This window comes from Apteryx mantelli, chromosome 5 (genome assembly GCF_036417845.1).
Source record: "Apteryx mantelli isolate bAptMan1 chromosome 5, bAptMan1.hap1, whole genome shotgun sequence".
NCBI lineage: Eukaryota > Metazoa > Chordata > Aves > Apterygiformes > Apterygidae > Apteryx > Apteryx mantelli.
Window position 1 is genome coordinate 72,559,841 of NC_089982.1, and position 12,963 is coordinate 72,572,803.

At 35.5% G+C, this 12,963-nt stretch overlaps 1 protein-coding gene across 5 annotated transcripts in view; it reads left to right on the top strand.

Moving 5' to 3' along the window:
* The window catches only part of CLNK (cytokine dependent hematopoietic cell linker), an 80,325-nt gene that overhangs the window by 42,039 nt on the left and 25,323 nt on the right, over nucleotides 1-12,963 (top strand). For 4 of the 5 annotated variants that reach the window (XM_013960017.2, XM_067298225.1, XM_067298226.1 and 1 more), the window contains 7 exons: nucleotides 1,346-1,386; nucleotides 4,027-4,189; nucleotides 5,998-6,080; nucleotides 6,525-6,570; nucleotides 9,626-9,654; nucleotides 10,018-10,037; nucleotides 11,542-11,670. In XM_013960017.2, coding sequence (XP_013815471.1) covers nucleotides 1,346-1,386; nucleotides 4,027-4,189; nucleotides 5,998-6,080; nucleotides 6,525-6,570; nucleotides 9,626-9,654; nucleotides 10,018-10,037; nucleotides 11,542-11,670 — 511 coding nt within the window. Of the gene's footprint in view, nucleotides 1-1,307; nucleotides 1,387-4,026; nucleotides 4,190-5,997; nucleotides 6,081-6,524; nucleotides 6,571-9,625; nucleotides 9,655-10,017; nucleotides 10,038-11,541; nucleotides 11,671-12,963 lie in introns of all 5 variants that reach the window. The other variant, XM_067298228.1, reaches the window with a different exon arrangement.

The following is a 12,963-nucleotide window of genomic DNA, read 5'->3' on the forward strand; positions in this document are numbered from 1 at the left end:
TTACACTCTCATCTGCATCAGTTTTCCTCTTTAATGCCATTGATTTAACTGGGTTTACTTGTGATCTGCACCAGCATAACTAAACAGAAAATCAGACAGCTAGTTTGCATGAATAATTCTCCCCCGTGTGAATAACTTTCTGAGTAGAAATAACAGTACTACATGTACAATATAAATGAACATTCAATGCCATCTGCTGGGCCGTACAAAACTCTGCAATGCCAGGATCATGCACTACTGAGAACTTAACAATAGTGACAAATTTAAGTCAAGAGTACTTTCTTTGAAAACACAGCTCAAAGGGAGGGTCATGGGGTGCCTGTCATTCACATACTAACACAGGGTAGAACACCTGTGCATGTAGTGGGTCTGGTTTCAGCTCCCTCCTCAGCACAAAAGGGTTTCTGTCCACAGTTCTCCCTTCCCTGTGAGAATTACAGCATGCTGTAATTATATGCTTATAGGCTAGGCTTCGCAGAAGCCTGGTTGTGAAATCAGGCTATTATGTAGCCATGGATGCAAGATAAAGGCTTGCATCCATGGCTACATAGACATGGATGGCTAAAGACAGGCTAAGCAAGGATTGTTACAACAGTCCAGACAAAAGTACTTACTGGGGAAGGACACAATCACTGGATTAAATGTGTAAATCAGATTAAGGGCAGAATTTGTGACTCTGTTCTCAAGTCAGTGTGCTCTCTCGTTCACCAGATCTTTGGCCCTGTAACTCATGCTTTCTTAGCTATACCATGATACAACTGCCATTGGCAGCCACCAGCTAGAATAGCTTATAGCCTGGTATAATTGGAATATTCTTGGTTTTGGGAAATACAGATTTGGAGCTTCTTAAACTGAAACCATGACTCCCATTTCCTGGGCAAGTGCTCCAAGTACTATGCTGTAACAGAAAAGACATCAGCATAACTCCTCTTCCAGTTCAGTCTTGAAATCAGAAAGTCAGATGGTATCCTACTGCTAAAGGAACAATATATGTTTCTATTCTTAAGAGGGATTTTCAGGCCAAGATTCACAAGCTCACATGGATAAACATTTACAATTCTGAGCTAGGCAGCTAAACTCGGAAGAGAGATAGGAGTTCAAACACATCCTTCTCTGAGTATTTTCGGTGGACTGTGGCTGTCAATCCCATTTCCAGATAGCTACTTCCTTGTGCATTGTATAGGTAACATTCATCAATGGATTTGCCTCATCTCCTTTGTTTCAATTCCTTATCTGTAAAATACTGTGCAGTTCACTGATTTCTATTCCTTTATATAAACTATTAGTTATTGTATCGTTTTCTACAGAATGACATCTGCTGTCATTTTTCCTTCATTTTATATAGAAAACAAGAGAAGAAATATTCCTGCTAGTACATATAGTTTTGTAAGTATCATACTGTTTTCCTAAAATTTTACTTTTCTTTCATTTCACATGTGTGTTAATATCATCTCAGCTATAATGCTGGTAACAGAAAATGTAAATCTCACAGTTTGTTAATGTAAAATAGAGCATGAGAATTTTTTAAGTATATATAAGAACTTTTACTTTGTTTTAGTGGGAGCTAGATTAGGGAAGTGATCCACACACTAGCTAATTATCCATTTATGGTCCAAATCTAAAGTACCCCCTTATCACAAGATCAGTGTGAAATTAAGAGGAGTCAAGGTGAACAAGTAAATAAGTCATAAATCTGGAGGTTTAATATGTACACAATGTTAATGAAAGCTGAAAAAGTAACAGTAAACTTTTCAACAACTTCTCATTTGTATCTGAAAGCTGATTTTGAGTGTCAGCTATCAAGAGATACAAGAAAAGACTCTACAAATGCATTACAAGTCAGAGAATGATGAAAATAAAGTGCAGGTCTGTTGCTTAACTGAAGCTGAACAAATAAAGGATGACTGAAGAAGGTTGATAGAATCAATGCTTTGGCTGCATCAGGTTTCATAGGAAGTTTAATTGCGATCAGATGCTATATGCAATTAATATCAACTAGAAGGCAGTAATAGCACAGACCAGGGAAGGGAAAGAAGAATTGAGAGAATGTTTATTTATTCTAAAGCACTTAAGGAGGTAGTTGAAGTAATTTCTGAGCTATTAATTGATTATCTTTGGGAACTCTCCAAGGAGTCATGAGTTCCTAACAAAAAATGGAGAAGGGCAAAGGTGACCTCAGTTTCTTACAAGAAGGAAAGCAGACCCTAAAGGTACACTGGATACATGGCGAGCCTATTAAAGAAAGTCAATTTGAAAGGATTTTTTGGAATAATAACTCTGATTAAGAAAAAAAATGTTATCCTGAACATGAAGAACAGCTTATCAAACCAACATAATTTCTTTCTTGGTAGAAATATTGGCATAGTGGAGAGAAGGAAAACAGTAGATGTGATATATCTTGATTTTTTTAGGTTTTTGACATTTCCCAGAAGACAGTCTCATAAGCAACTATGGAAACCTGGTCTAGATAAAATTGTGCAAAGTGTTTGCACAACTGATTGAAAACATATCCACACTCAGTCCGGTTAACAACAATTTGCTACCAAACTGGAATGAGATCTCCAGCAGAATACCCTGCAAATCCAAGTATCCTGCAGTGGTCTGTCTAGGGTATGGTGCTATTTTTATATAATGTGTGCTGCTACAAAACGGCAAACCTCACCCTGTCAAGAACACTGTCAAGAACTGTCAAGAACACTGTATGTAACCCCTGGAGGTTAAGATTCGGTGCTGGGAAGATTTCACTGAAATTTTCTATCCGCTTTAAGGTTTGATGTTTTAATAAAGATGTGTACAAACAGGAGAGAATACAGAGGAGAGAAACACTGAGAATAAGAGGTTCAAAATCCTTTGCAGAGGCTGACAAGTCAGAAAAGCTTTAAAGAATTGTTCCTATTTAGCCAAGGAGTGAGAAGGCTACAAGGAAATATAATTACAGGAATTAAACATAGTAAACACTGAAATGAAGTGGTAATCAATTGTTTTTAGTGCCCTTGGATGGTAATACAAATTGGTTTAATTTGTAGCACTTAAAGAAAAACAAAAGCATTAACTGAAAAGGTAGTTAACTCATGGAAGAAGACACCTTGGGAAGCTATTGATTTCCTGCTACTAGTGAATTCAAGAACAGATTAAAACAAAAACCAGAGAAGATCCAGATATGCTGAGTGAGATTGAGTCGATGGATGCACCTATACTGTCTCTGGTAGCAAAATGCTACTTACAAAGATTGCTGGAGTATCCTCAGTTGGGTTCACGTCCTAGTAATTTCAGCTCGGTGCTGTTCACGCACGTGTCCTCCCAAAGGAAGCCAGCAGGTGTGTTCCAGCATATAAACAGGGAGTCTGAAAGGTGGAGCAGGACTCCAGAAAAAATCTGTAACAAACAGTACAATGGGGTAGACACATCCAGAGACATCTTGAGTCACTCAGCGCCATCTGGAGTCACTCTCAGCACTGTGTTGTGTGAATGTTACTGTTCAATATATACTTGCTCTCTTGCTCACTTGGATTGCAAATTTGCTAGCAAACCACTCAGGATGCAAATTCTAAAGATTAATTCACAAAAACAGTGTATGTTTTTATTTTAAAACATGACATGCATGATGAGCTGGTTATTATTTATATATATATATATATATATATATACACACTCTTGCAAGCAGCATATGTAAACAGTCAGTACAATACAAGTACCACATAGATGATATTGTAATGAATGGCATAGTTTGAAATGTCTGTACTGATGAAAAAATTAAACACACTGGATTGTATTTTGAAGAGTGGTGACAGGCCAGATTCACAGAGAGACCTAATCCGTCTCCCAAATGGCTATTTTATGAATCCAAGTCTAAAATTTAGATCCTCAAAACACTTGCTCACCTACTTTCCAACCTCTCAATCTCCATCAGAAAATTTCCTGTGCACCAAAATGTCTGGTTCTGGTTATTAACTATTTCCAAATCTGAAATTAATCTTGGACTTAAATTTATTTGTATTATCTGTGTATCTCTTTTCTTCTATCCAGAGCAAAGATTTGTCAAGAAAGGGCAGCGATGAGTTAAAATCTTCCTCCAAAATATCTCAGGAGGAGGAAGGGGATTATGAGACTGTAAGTAGTTCCACTCTGGAGGCTATTCATGCTCTGAGAATTCTTCCTGCCAAACCTCTACAAGAATCTGAATATGCAGGTAACTTTTTATGTCTGCTAAAAGTGAGCCAAATTCAGATATAAATTGGGACAGTACAGATTTGGTGTTTTCAGTCTGGATATTTTTCAAAATAAAATAGTTCAACTGAAAAATAAAACACTGGCAGGAAAGAGAGGAGCCTTGTCTGCATCTTCCTGTTCAGTTTACCTCTTTCTCCATTAGATTATGTTAACTTAATGCTCCCATGCTGCTTTTCTTAATTTTAGTATCACCTAAAATAAGAAGAAGAAATTCTGTGATCCCATTCCACGTGGAATCTGCAAAGAACTGACTGGTCAAATTCACAGCTAATTCAGTAAAGCCAACTGCTAATTAGGCCAAGAAACTTTTAAGAAGGAAAACATGAAAAAAGATACATGAAACTTTCCTTCACATGAAAATTTGCAGATGAATAAATGTAACATTCATTTTAAAGGCATTTGCTGCCTCTTTCAATATCAGTAATAAGCAATTATTTCAAGTGTATTTCTCAGGCATTCTTAACCTGATGAGGTAGCTGCATTAGTCAAGCTTTAGTTTACTAAAGCCATTCTAAGCCACATTTAATCTCCAAACACAGAAAGTCAATTAATATCCAATTTAGGGAGTGAAATATCATCTTAGCTATCATAGTAAGAGGCCATTATAAACACTTTATGGAGATTTTAAATCATTCAGAAATTGGCCAGCCGGATGGGGAGGGCAGAATCTGAGAAAAGGAGGAATGGAAAAATGTAAGCCAAAAATATCTGAAAGTATAGGATCAATATGTATGTGAAAGATTTGGTCCTGTTCACATCAAAGCCAAGCAAAGATTTTTCTATTGATTTTAGTGAAAGTTAGTTTGATGCCTAAACAAATGGATGGCTTTTTACGTCTGTAAATTTATCAGTGTGTGAGTAGATCACAGTCTGAACAGATACAGTCTGAACATCCAAATATTCTAATTTATGTTCCAAAGACTCATTTGTGTATTTTATTTGGAAATCTGAAGTAACTTTCAAGTACTCTCTTCATCTTGGTTAGCAATGGAGACTTTCAGTCAGCAGTTGGCATCTTTTGGGTTTTTTTATGCAAGATTGTCCTGAAGTATAGCTTGTATTAAAAAGACGTCATTTTTGTTTTATGGTCCCAGAGAAAAAACATTAAACAAAAAGCTGCTCTTTACCTATATGTTACGCCCATAACTGTAATGTGGCAGGGATACAACAGTGAGGAAAGGTCTGAAAGTATATTACAGAAGGCAAAATACAGTGGTAACACCTTATTTTGCCATCTTTCCTAGAACAATAAAAATGCCCTTAAGATATAAAGTTAATTAATTACTTTAGAACACATGCTAGCATGCAAGGATATTTGTCAATCTGTGCATTTCTTTTAGATGGTCATGGGTGCAGTCTTTATTAAAAGTTAATGTAAAAATTTAAAACACTTTCTAGAGAATAAAGAAAAAAAAAAAGAACACACAAGAATGCAAACAGCACTGCCAAGAACAAAGATTCAAGTAAAAAACATTCACTAATTTATTCACAGATGAAGCAAACATCTGCCTTAACTGGTAACAGCTTATGAAGGCTGTTTTTCTTACCCACAGTGAGGAGGTTAACCATAAAGCTTTATTCCCAGGGTCATGCTTATGTCCTCAATACAGTTACTAAAATAACAAGAAAGAAATTCTGTGAAGAAAAAATGAAAATGCTGTAAAAATCTCAGTACCTGACCTGAAAAACACACTTTAAACATTAAAACCTCATATTTTGAAACATATCACTGAATTACTAAAGTTTGGGTTTTTTCCTCTTTTGCAGACACACGTTGTTTAAAGTCTTTAGGTACCACTTCCCATATGACTAACCAGCACACATCTTCTAAGCCTCCTCAATACCTGACTGTAAGTAAATATCTTAAACTCAGTTCACAAATATATTTCCTCTTTTCTATGATATTGCTTAAAGTTAAGTGCAGCCTAGTTAAAATCTTAGCCAAATAACATTTATTTTTTACAAGTTCACAACAGTTGCATCATGTTCCTTTTTCACTTTGCAACAAATATTGCTGTTGCTGTCCTTGTAACTTATGGGAACCATATCAACCGTATCTGTCTATATATATCTGAATACAGATATATCATACCTGTATTTATGGGAGACAATCAGCCCCACAACTGTGCTTAGTGCCTAACCTAACTGCTTTCACTTATTAACTGCATAAGATCAAGACTGGATCTACAAAGGAAGCATTTGGAGGCATCTCAATCAAGAACAACATGGTTTCTGTTAGCTATAGTTTCATGTATGATGACTAACATCGCGTCTTTATTTTATTTTATTAACAGAAACACATGTCTGTTCTAGAGGGGAGGAGTGTGCCAAATGTTAAAGGTATAATAAAATATAACTGTTTTTGCTATCAGAAATAGAAAATATTGCTTCCTTATTTAGTTTTGTACATATGTAAGTAGACATTACAAATGATGAAAAAGGTGTACTTTTCAGAACAGCAGCCACTTTCAAAAATAATCATAGGGAGAAATTTAGAATACTGTTTCAACTACCTAGCACTGAAGAAATTACTTACAAATGGAGATACATTTTATCCCACGAGCCTCAGTTCCTCAGGGGAAAAAGCCATTCTATCCAAAAATCAGATTGTACTTTTTCTCCACAATTATAAAGACGTAAGAGTTTAAAAAAAGCACCTACATTATAATAAGCCTATTTCCTGAGCTCAGTTATTATACTATATTCACTTTAACTTTCTCAGAAGTGAAACCCATGCACTTGTGAAATAACCTGTATCTCCTAAACAGTTTCAACTAAAAGCTGTTAGATTCCTGCTGTTCTTTGGCCTTTTGTATGATTGCTTAGACAAGGAAATACATTCTACAGCATAATCTAATAACCGTTTTAGTAGCAGTATCATCTAGAATAATAGCTATTAAGGATTTACCTCCTATACTAAGGCTGGCAGTGTTCTCTAAGAATATGCAAAATCTATTTTATCACGTAGCATACATTCATTTCTCCATTGCTTTGCCGTTAACTGTAAATTAGTTTCAAAATTCTATAATTTTGAGGCACAAATGCATGGTTTTTGTTTGTTCTGTTTTGTTTTTTATGGTGAAATCCTAGAGAGATGATGATGCATATTCTAATTCTTCAAGCATTTAATGAAATGTCCAACTACTAAATCTTTTAATTTGTAATTTTACTCAATTATAAGTTTATTTTAAAAGGATGTTTCTATTTTTTTATATATATTTGATATACTTTAGAGGTAGCAATACCTTATGCAGTGAACTACTGAAGGATTAAATATCTGATTCACCTTGAAAGGGATTTTTCTCTTATTATTTTCAAATCTCTCAACCATATGCCCAAATATAGTCAAAAAGAATGAAATAATTGCCAAATCAGGAAAATATGATCACTTTGTATATTCAGACAATAGTGTTATATTTGACAAGGTAGAAATATAATGCAAAGAATTCAATACAAAGCAGAATTTATTTTTCCCCTTTTAGTTCATGCTGTAATACAAAGCATAGAGTCAAAAAAATTCCTACAGATTTTGGGCAAGTAAGCAGTATATACATAAAGTTTGCAAAAATGAAAGGTTACACTGAATCCTGTGAGCAAATATTGATATAGCTTGTACAAAAGCCAAATCAGGATAAATTCTTAGTAAACCAGCTTCAAAATCAACAGAAATCAGTAGCAATGCTCCCACTGACAGTTAGCCAGTTTAGATATAATCTCAAATTCCACAATGATTTAGTAGATTGGATTTACACGTTTATCTACTTCCCCAGGATATGTGCTGAAATTAAGAAAGACAAAGATGGTGCAGGCAGGCAAATTAAATTCTGCAAGTTTGAGAATGTATCTTATATCTATTTTTCAGTCCTTTATGCTTATACAGGAATCTTTTTTTTTATTTTTAGTTAATAACTATGCTGTTATTAAATGTATCTTAACATTTATTCTTGCGCACAGTGCTGTTAAGTGGCTTTGCCACAAGATGGCATAAACAGAACAGAAGATTTTTTCATCGGTTATTTTCTAGAATTGTTAATTATTTAATGTACAATTATTTTAATTCAGAGCAATCTGTTATGGTTTACTTGAAACAGAATTGAAAATCTATTTTTTCTCTTTTTGCATTAGCTAGGATGTCAATATGTAGAATTTTGAAAATATTTTCAAAATAAAAACTAATTCAACTAGAGTAATTTTTTTTTTTATTTCTAAGATGTCCTATGTTCATTTAAATAATCAGTCATACTGTGGTAAATTTGTATAGAAAATAACATTTTTTTTTATTGCTTTTCAAGATTTTAATAGATTTCTATACAAAAATCAAATTAATTAGCCAAACAAAATGAGTCCCAAACAGCTTGATAAACATACATATAAAATCTCTGAGCTAACTTTAAATTTACAAAGTATCTGAAAAAATATCACTATCAAACATTTTATTCTAAAAGCCAGGGGTCAATCAAAGTTCACTCTCTTTTACGAAGTATCACAAAAATTTTTTGATTTGCTTTATTTTGCATTTCCAGCTAAAATAACCAAAAATGCTTGTTTTTCCTGCTTTAACTTTAGCTATTCCCTAGTTAGCCCTCTTATGAAATGAATGTTTGTGAGTGACAGTAAAAAGAATTACTTGGCTGTAAGATAAGTTTCTCAACATTTCTATGATCACCATAATTATCTGAGTATACTTAGTTTTATATTTTATATGGAGAGAAGCACAAATGGTTCAGAATGAGGTATAAATTGCATCTGCATCCATCTGTGAATCCATCCCAAAAAAAGGCTAAAGTACAGAAAAAAAGGCTAAAGTACAGAAAGAACAAAATCCACTCCACTTGCATTAAGCTTCATTCAGAGCCTGCTGGCATCATGTGCAGAACAGCTAACAGAGAAAATTCACAGTCAGTTTCTGGCTTCAGTGACCTCAGTCTGTGGTCCAGGCTGTGGCTTGACTTCATTCACACAAATAACAATCCTTCACTGAATCTCAGAAGTTTCCAGGCCTTGCATCTAGGTTCACAGAAATTAGAAAGTACCCTGCTTCCCATTAATTAACAGGAAAAAAATATGTAAATACAGACGTGTTAGTAAGGTGAATGCTATGGGGCCAGCAATATGACTATCAGTTCCTTGGAGCAAAGAGTTCTGTAGGTGGAGCAGGGTGTATGTGGGAGGATGGGGTAGACTGCAGAGATATACATCAGTGCTGTGTCTGGACGGTGAGCACTTCTCACTGTCTTTCACACAGTGGAGTAGCTTATCACTTCACAGATTTATCTACAGGCACTCCAGTCCATGAGGCCTGCTGATAATAAATGCCAAAATAAAACTGCTTCCTTTATTTGTGAATTATATGGACATCACTCTATTATTACTAATTATTACTAATTATCTTTAGGACAAAGAATGAACATAAATGAATGTCAGGTAAGCAGAATCTCTCATCAATTACAATTTTTTGCAGATAATTTTGCCATTGAATATGTGGGACTTGATTTTTAAAAGCATGCTCCAATTTTGCTAGCACTAACTTGTGCTCCCCAAGAGTAAGAGCACACTATTATCTGCAGTTCTACATTATTTCACTTATTTGCATTCATGGCTTATGTAGCAGTCTTTTAAAAGTCAGTGTCTTAAAAATGCAATATTAAAGTATTTGTTATGTGTAGAATAAAAAGAACCCCTTTGACTGTTGACACAGGTATGTCTGCTTAATCTAAAGTTTTGTCTTTTCTTGTACTAAAACAAGGAGAAAAAAGCTTACACATATTTTTGTTTCCTCTCTTCTAGAATCCTATGCCTCTCCCACGGTAAGATCACTTAAGAGATAGCTTACATGCATTTCCTGAAAAGCATGCTCAAAGAATGCTAATGAAGTCTCACACCTATCTGCATCATTCATGTTAAAAAGATGACTGGAAGTGAGCAGACATCATTTTTCTACCTGGTTCTATTTGGACTGTTTTAGCTTCTGAAATGCAAGTAGGGAGAACAAAAAAAAGATGAGCCATAAGTCTTCATAACTAAATCTCAGGCATGCATAGTTGAAATCCACTTGACTGAGAGTAAGACCAAGTAAAACGTCTAGAAGCCTTGAATCTGATTCAATCCAGACTTAAATTAGCAGGAAAAACTTCTGTTGATTCGTATTGGTGTCTAAGGCTCTGTTCACCCTGATAATATTGTCTTCATTGCCTCTGAAATCTTTTTTGCCTTTTTTTTTTTACCAGAAATATAAATTATGTCCATAGAAATCAATTGGAATTTCGCCACTTACCCCAAAAGAAGATAGGCCAAGCTCTATTCCATGAATATGTATGCATATATTTTTCTACGATATGCCCAGAAACAAAAATTAATCTCTTCTTGATCTTTTCAACCTCAAACAATAACAATTGCTACAATTAAGACTTACTTTCAGAAGGTAGTCCATAACTACCAAGCTTATTTCTTAATGCCTATTGAGTGCCATGGAAACTGTAAACAGTTTTAAAATATGATCAGCATTACAGATTATTCCTTAAGTTAAAATATGAAATAAAACAGTAAAAAGAGAAAAGATGCAGCTTTACAGATTCAAAATTGTAAAAGTACACAAATATGAACATTCTTATTTAATTATTCTACAATGTTTCACTATTTGTATTATGGTAGCTGCAATAGATTTTAATTTTCTCACCTGACTTAATTTTGGTCTATACCATACAAACACACAAGACTCCGCCACCAAGGAACTCATTGCTGTTGGCTGTGCATACTGGCAGTGCAGAACAGGTGCACCTCCAGTTTTACTCATTCAAGCAGATCTCCATGCTACAAGCAGCTACACAGCTTCTACTTTAGAGCTGGTCTGTGCCTGGCTGGTTTCAGAGCATGGGCAGGGTGAGCCCACATCTCCCAGAAAATGCTGGGTACCTGTAAGTTATGAATTTTCTGGGATAAAGAGTATCTTTTCCTAGGTGTGTTTGAATTGCAGTGCATTCCCTAGCTGGGCCTTATATACAGCCGTATCCACCCACAAATACTGACACTGAAGAGCTGTCTTTGGTACATAACTTTGAAGTCTATGAAAACAGTGTTATGTGGCACATAACAGTACAGTAATGTCTTGCAAATGTAGAGTATTATCCAAAACTGTCATTAATTTTGAAAGATCTGAATAAGGTCCTGGACCTGAGCTAAGGTCAGCATGAATATATTGAAACGCTCTTGGAAAATTCCAGTATTTTACTTTTTGAGCCTGCACTTACAGCACAGTCCTTGTGCCTCCTTTATATCCTAATAGTTCTTCAAATTCTTCTTTTACTTTGTTAGGCCTCTAAAGACACTGCCAAAGCAATATCAGCCACTTCCTCCAGAACCGAAGATAAGCAGCCAGCTCTCTCACACAAGGAAAACGTTCAGCCAAGCTCATACCTTTCCAATATCAGCAAAAATCACAAGGTAATACTACCTTCTATTTCAAACACTGGAGTTTCTTTACACTAATTTCCTGAGAATCAAAACACTCTCCTTGGTAAAACCATGAGACTGTACCTTCATCACATCCCTGCTTTTACTGAAGAATAAAAATGTTGATTCTTTAGACAGCTGTGAATAATCAAGAGTAGTGGTATTTAGCGTAATCTGACACTAAACTTTATAAAGAAAAAACTGCCAAAATAATGGTAAAGTGAAGGAGTGGAAAAGTAGGTGGAATTCTTATGAACATGTTGTGTAAGTTTTGTCCTGCTTTTTCTCACTAACATTTAGAGGTTTTGCAACCACTTCTGAGTAAAAACAATTGCACTTGCTTAGCCCAGTTGGTGAACCAAGTGACCAAAAAACACACTGAACGTTCCAGAAACATACAGAAAAACAGTCCATATCCCAAGAACATTATATTCAGGAAAAGAGATGACTAATCTGTAGCCAGAAATCTTGCTCCAGCCCATGAGACCAACTGATCCAGATCATGAGTCACTTCTTGCCCTTTCTTTACATGCTCCCTCTCTCCTTACTGGACACACATAGAGAGCAGGTCACAGGCTGCAGGAAATGTCTAGGGAGGTCACTTCTTGCTGTCCTTTACGCCAGAACCCCACAGCTCTTCTTCTGTCATACGACGTACATGTTCACTCACCATCTTAACATGAGAGCATGTATGAGTGCTGAGTCATGTACCAGGGACCACTTGTGTCCAGCCACATGATCGAACATGAGTATGTTATGAGAAGGCTTGCTTCTTGTCACATGTGTCTAGTCACATGATCATGTATGCACACTTCTCACCGTAATGTAACCAGATACATAAGCGCTCCTGCTGTGTGACTAAAGTGCACATCCATAAATGGGGAAGGCAGCAGACACATATTGGAAAATCAGGGCTGATACACATCCAGGGGCCACAGAGTATAATGTTCAAATGCCTCTCTATGGAAAGTTATTGCAGCCAGAAGTTTGGGCACAACTGATCTATGTCCATTCTGCCCATCCTTTTACAAGTAGTTCCAATTTCAGTTAGTCAAGATGGAATTTTTTCATTTCACAAAGGTCACTACAGTCCAAATCCTACAGTCCAAATCCCACAGAAAAAAAAGAAAAAGAAAAAGCTTACAAATCAATGAAGTAATTTTCTGCTTAAAGTTAAGTATTTACTTAAGGAGCCTGCTGTAAGCACGATTTTTTTTTCTGAATGGTGCTTAAATTCTTTCATGGATTAGGTTTCAAAAGCTGTTGGATATTAAGACATTTTAT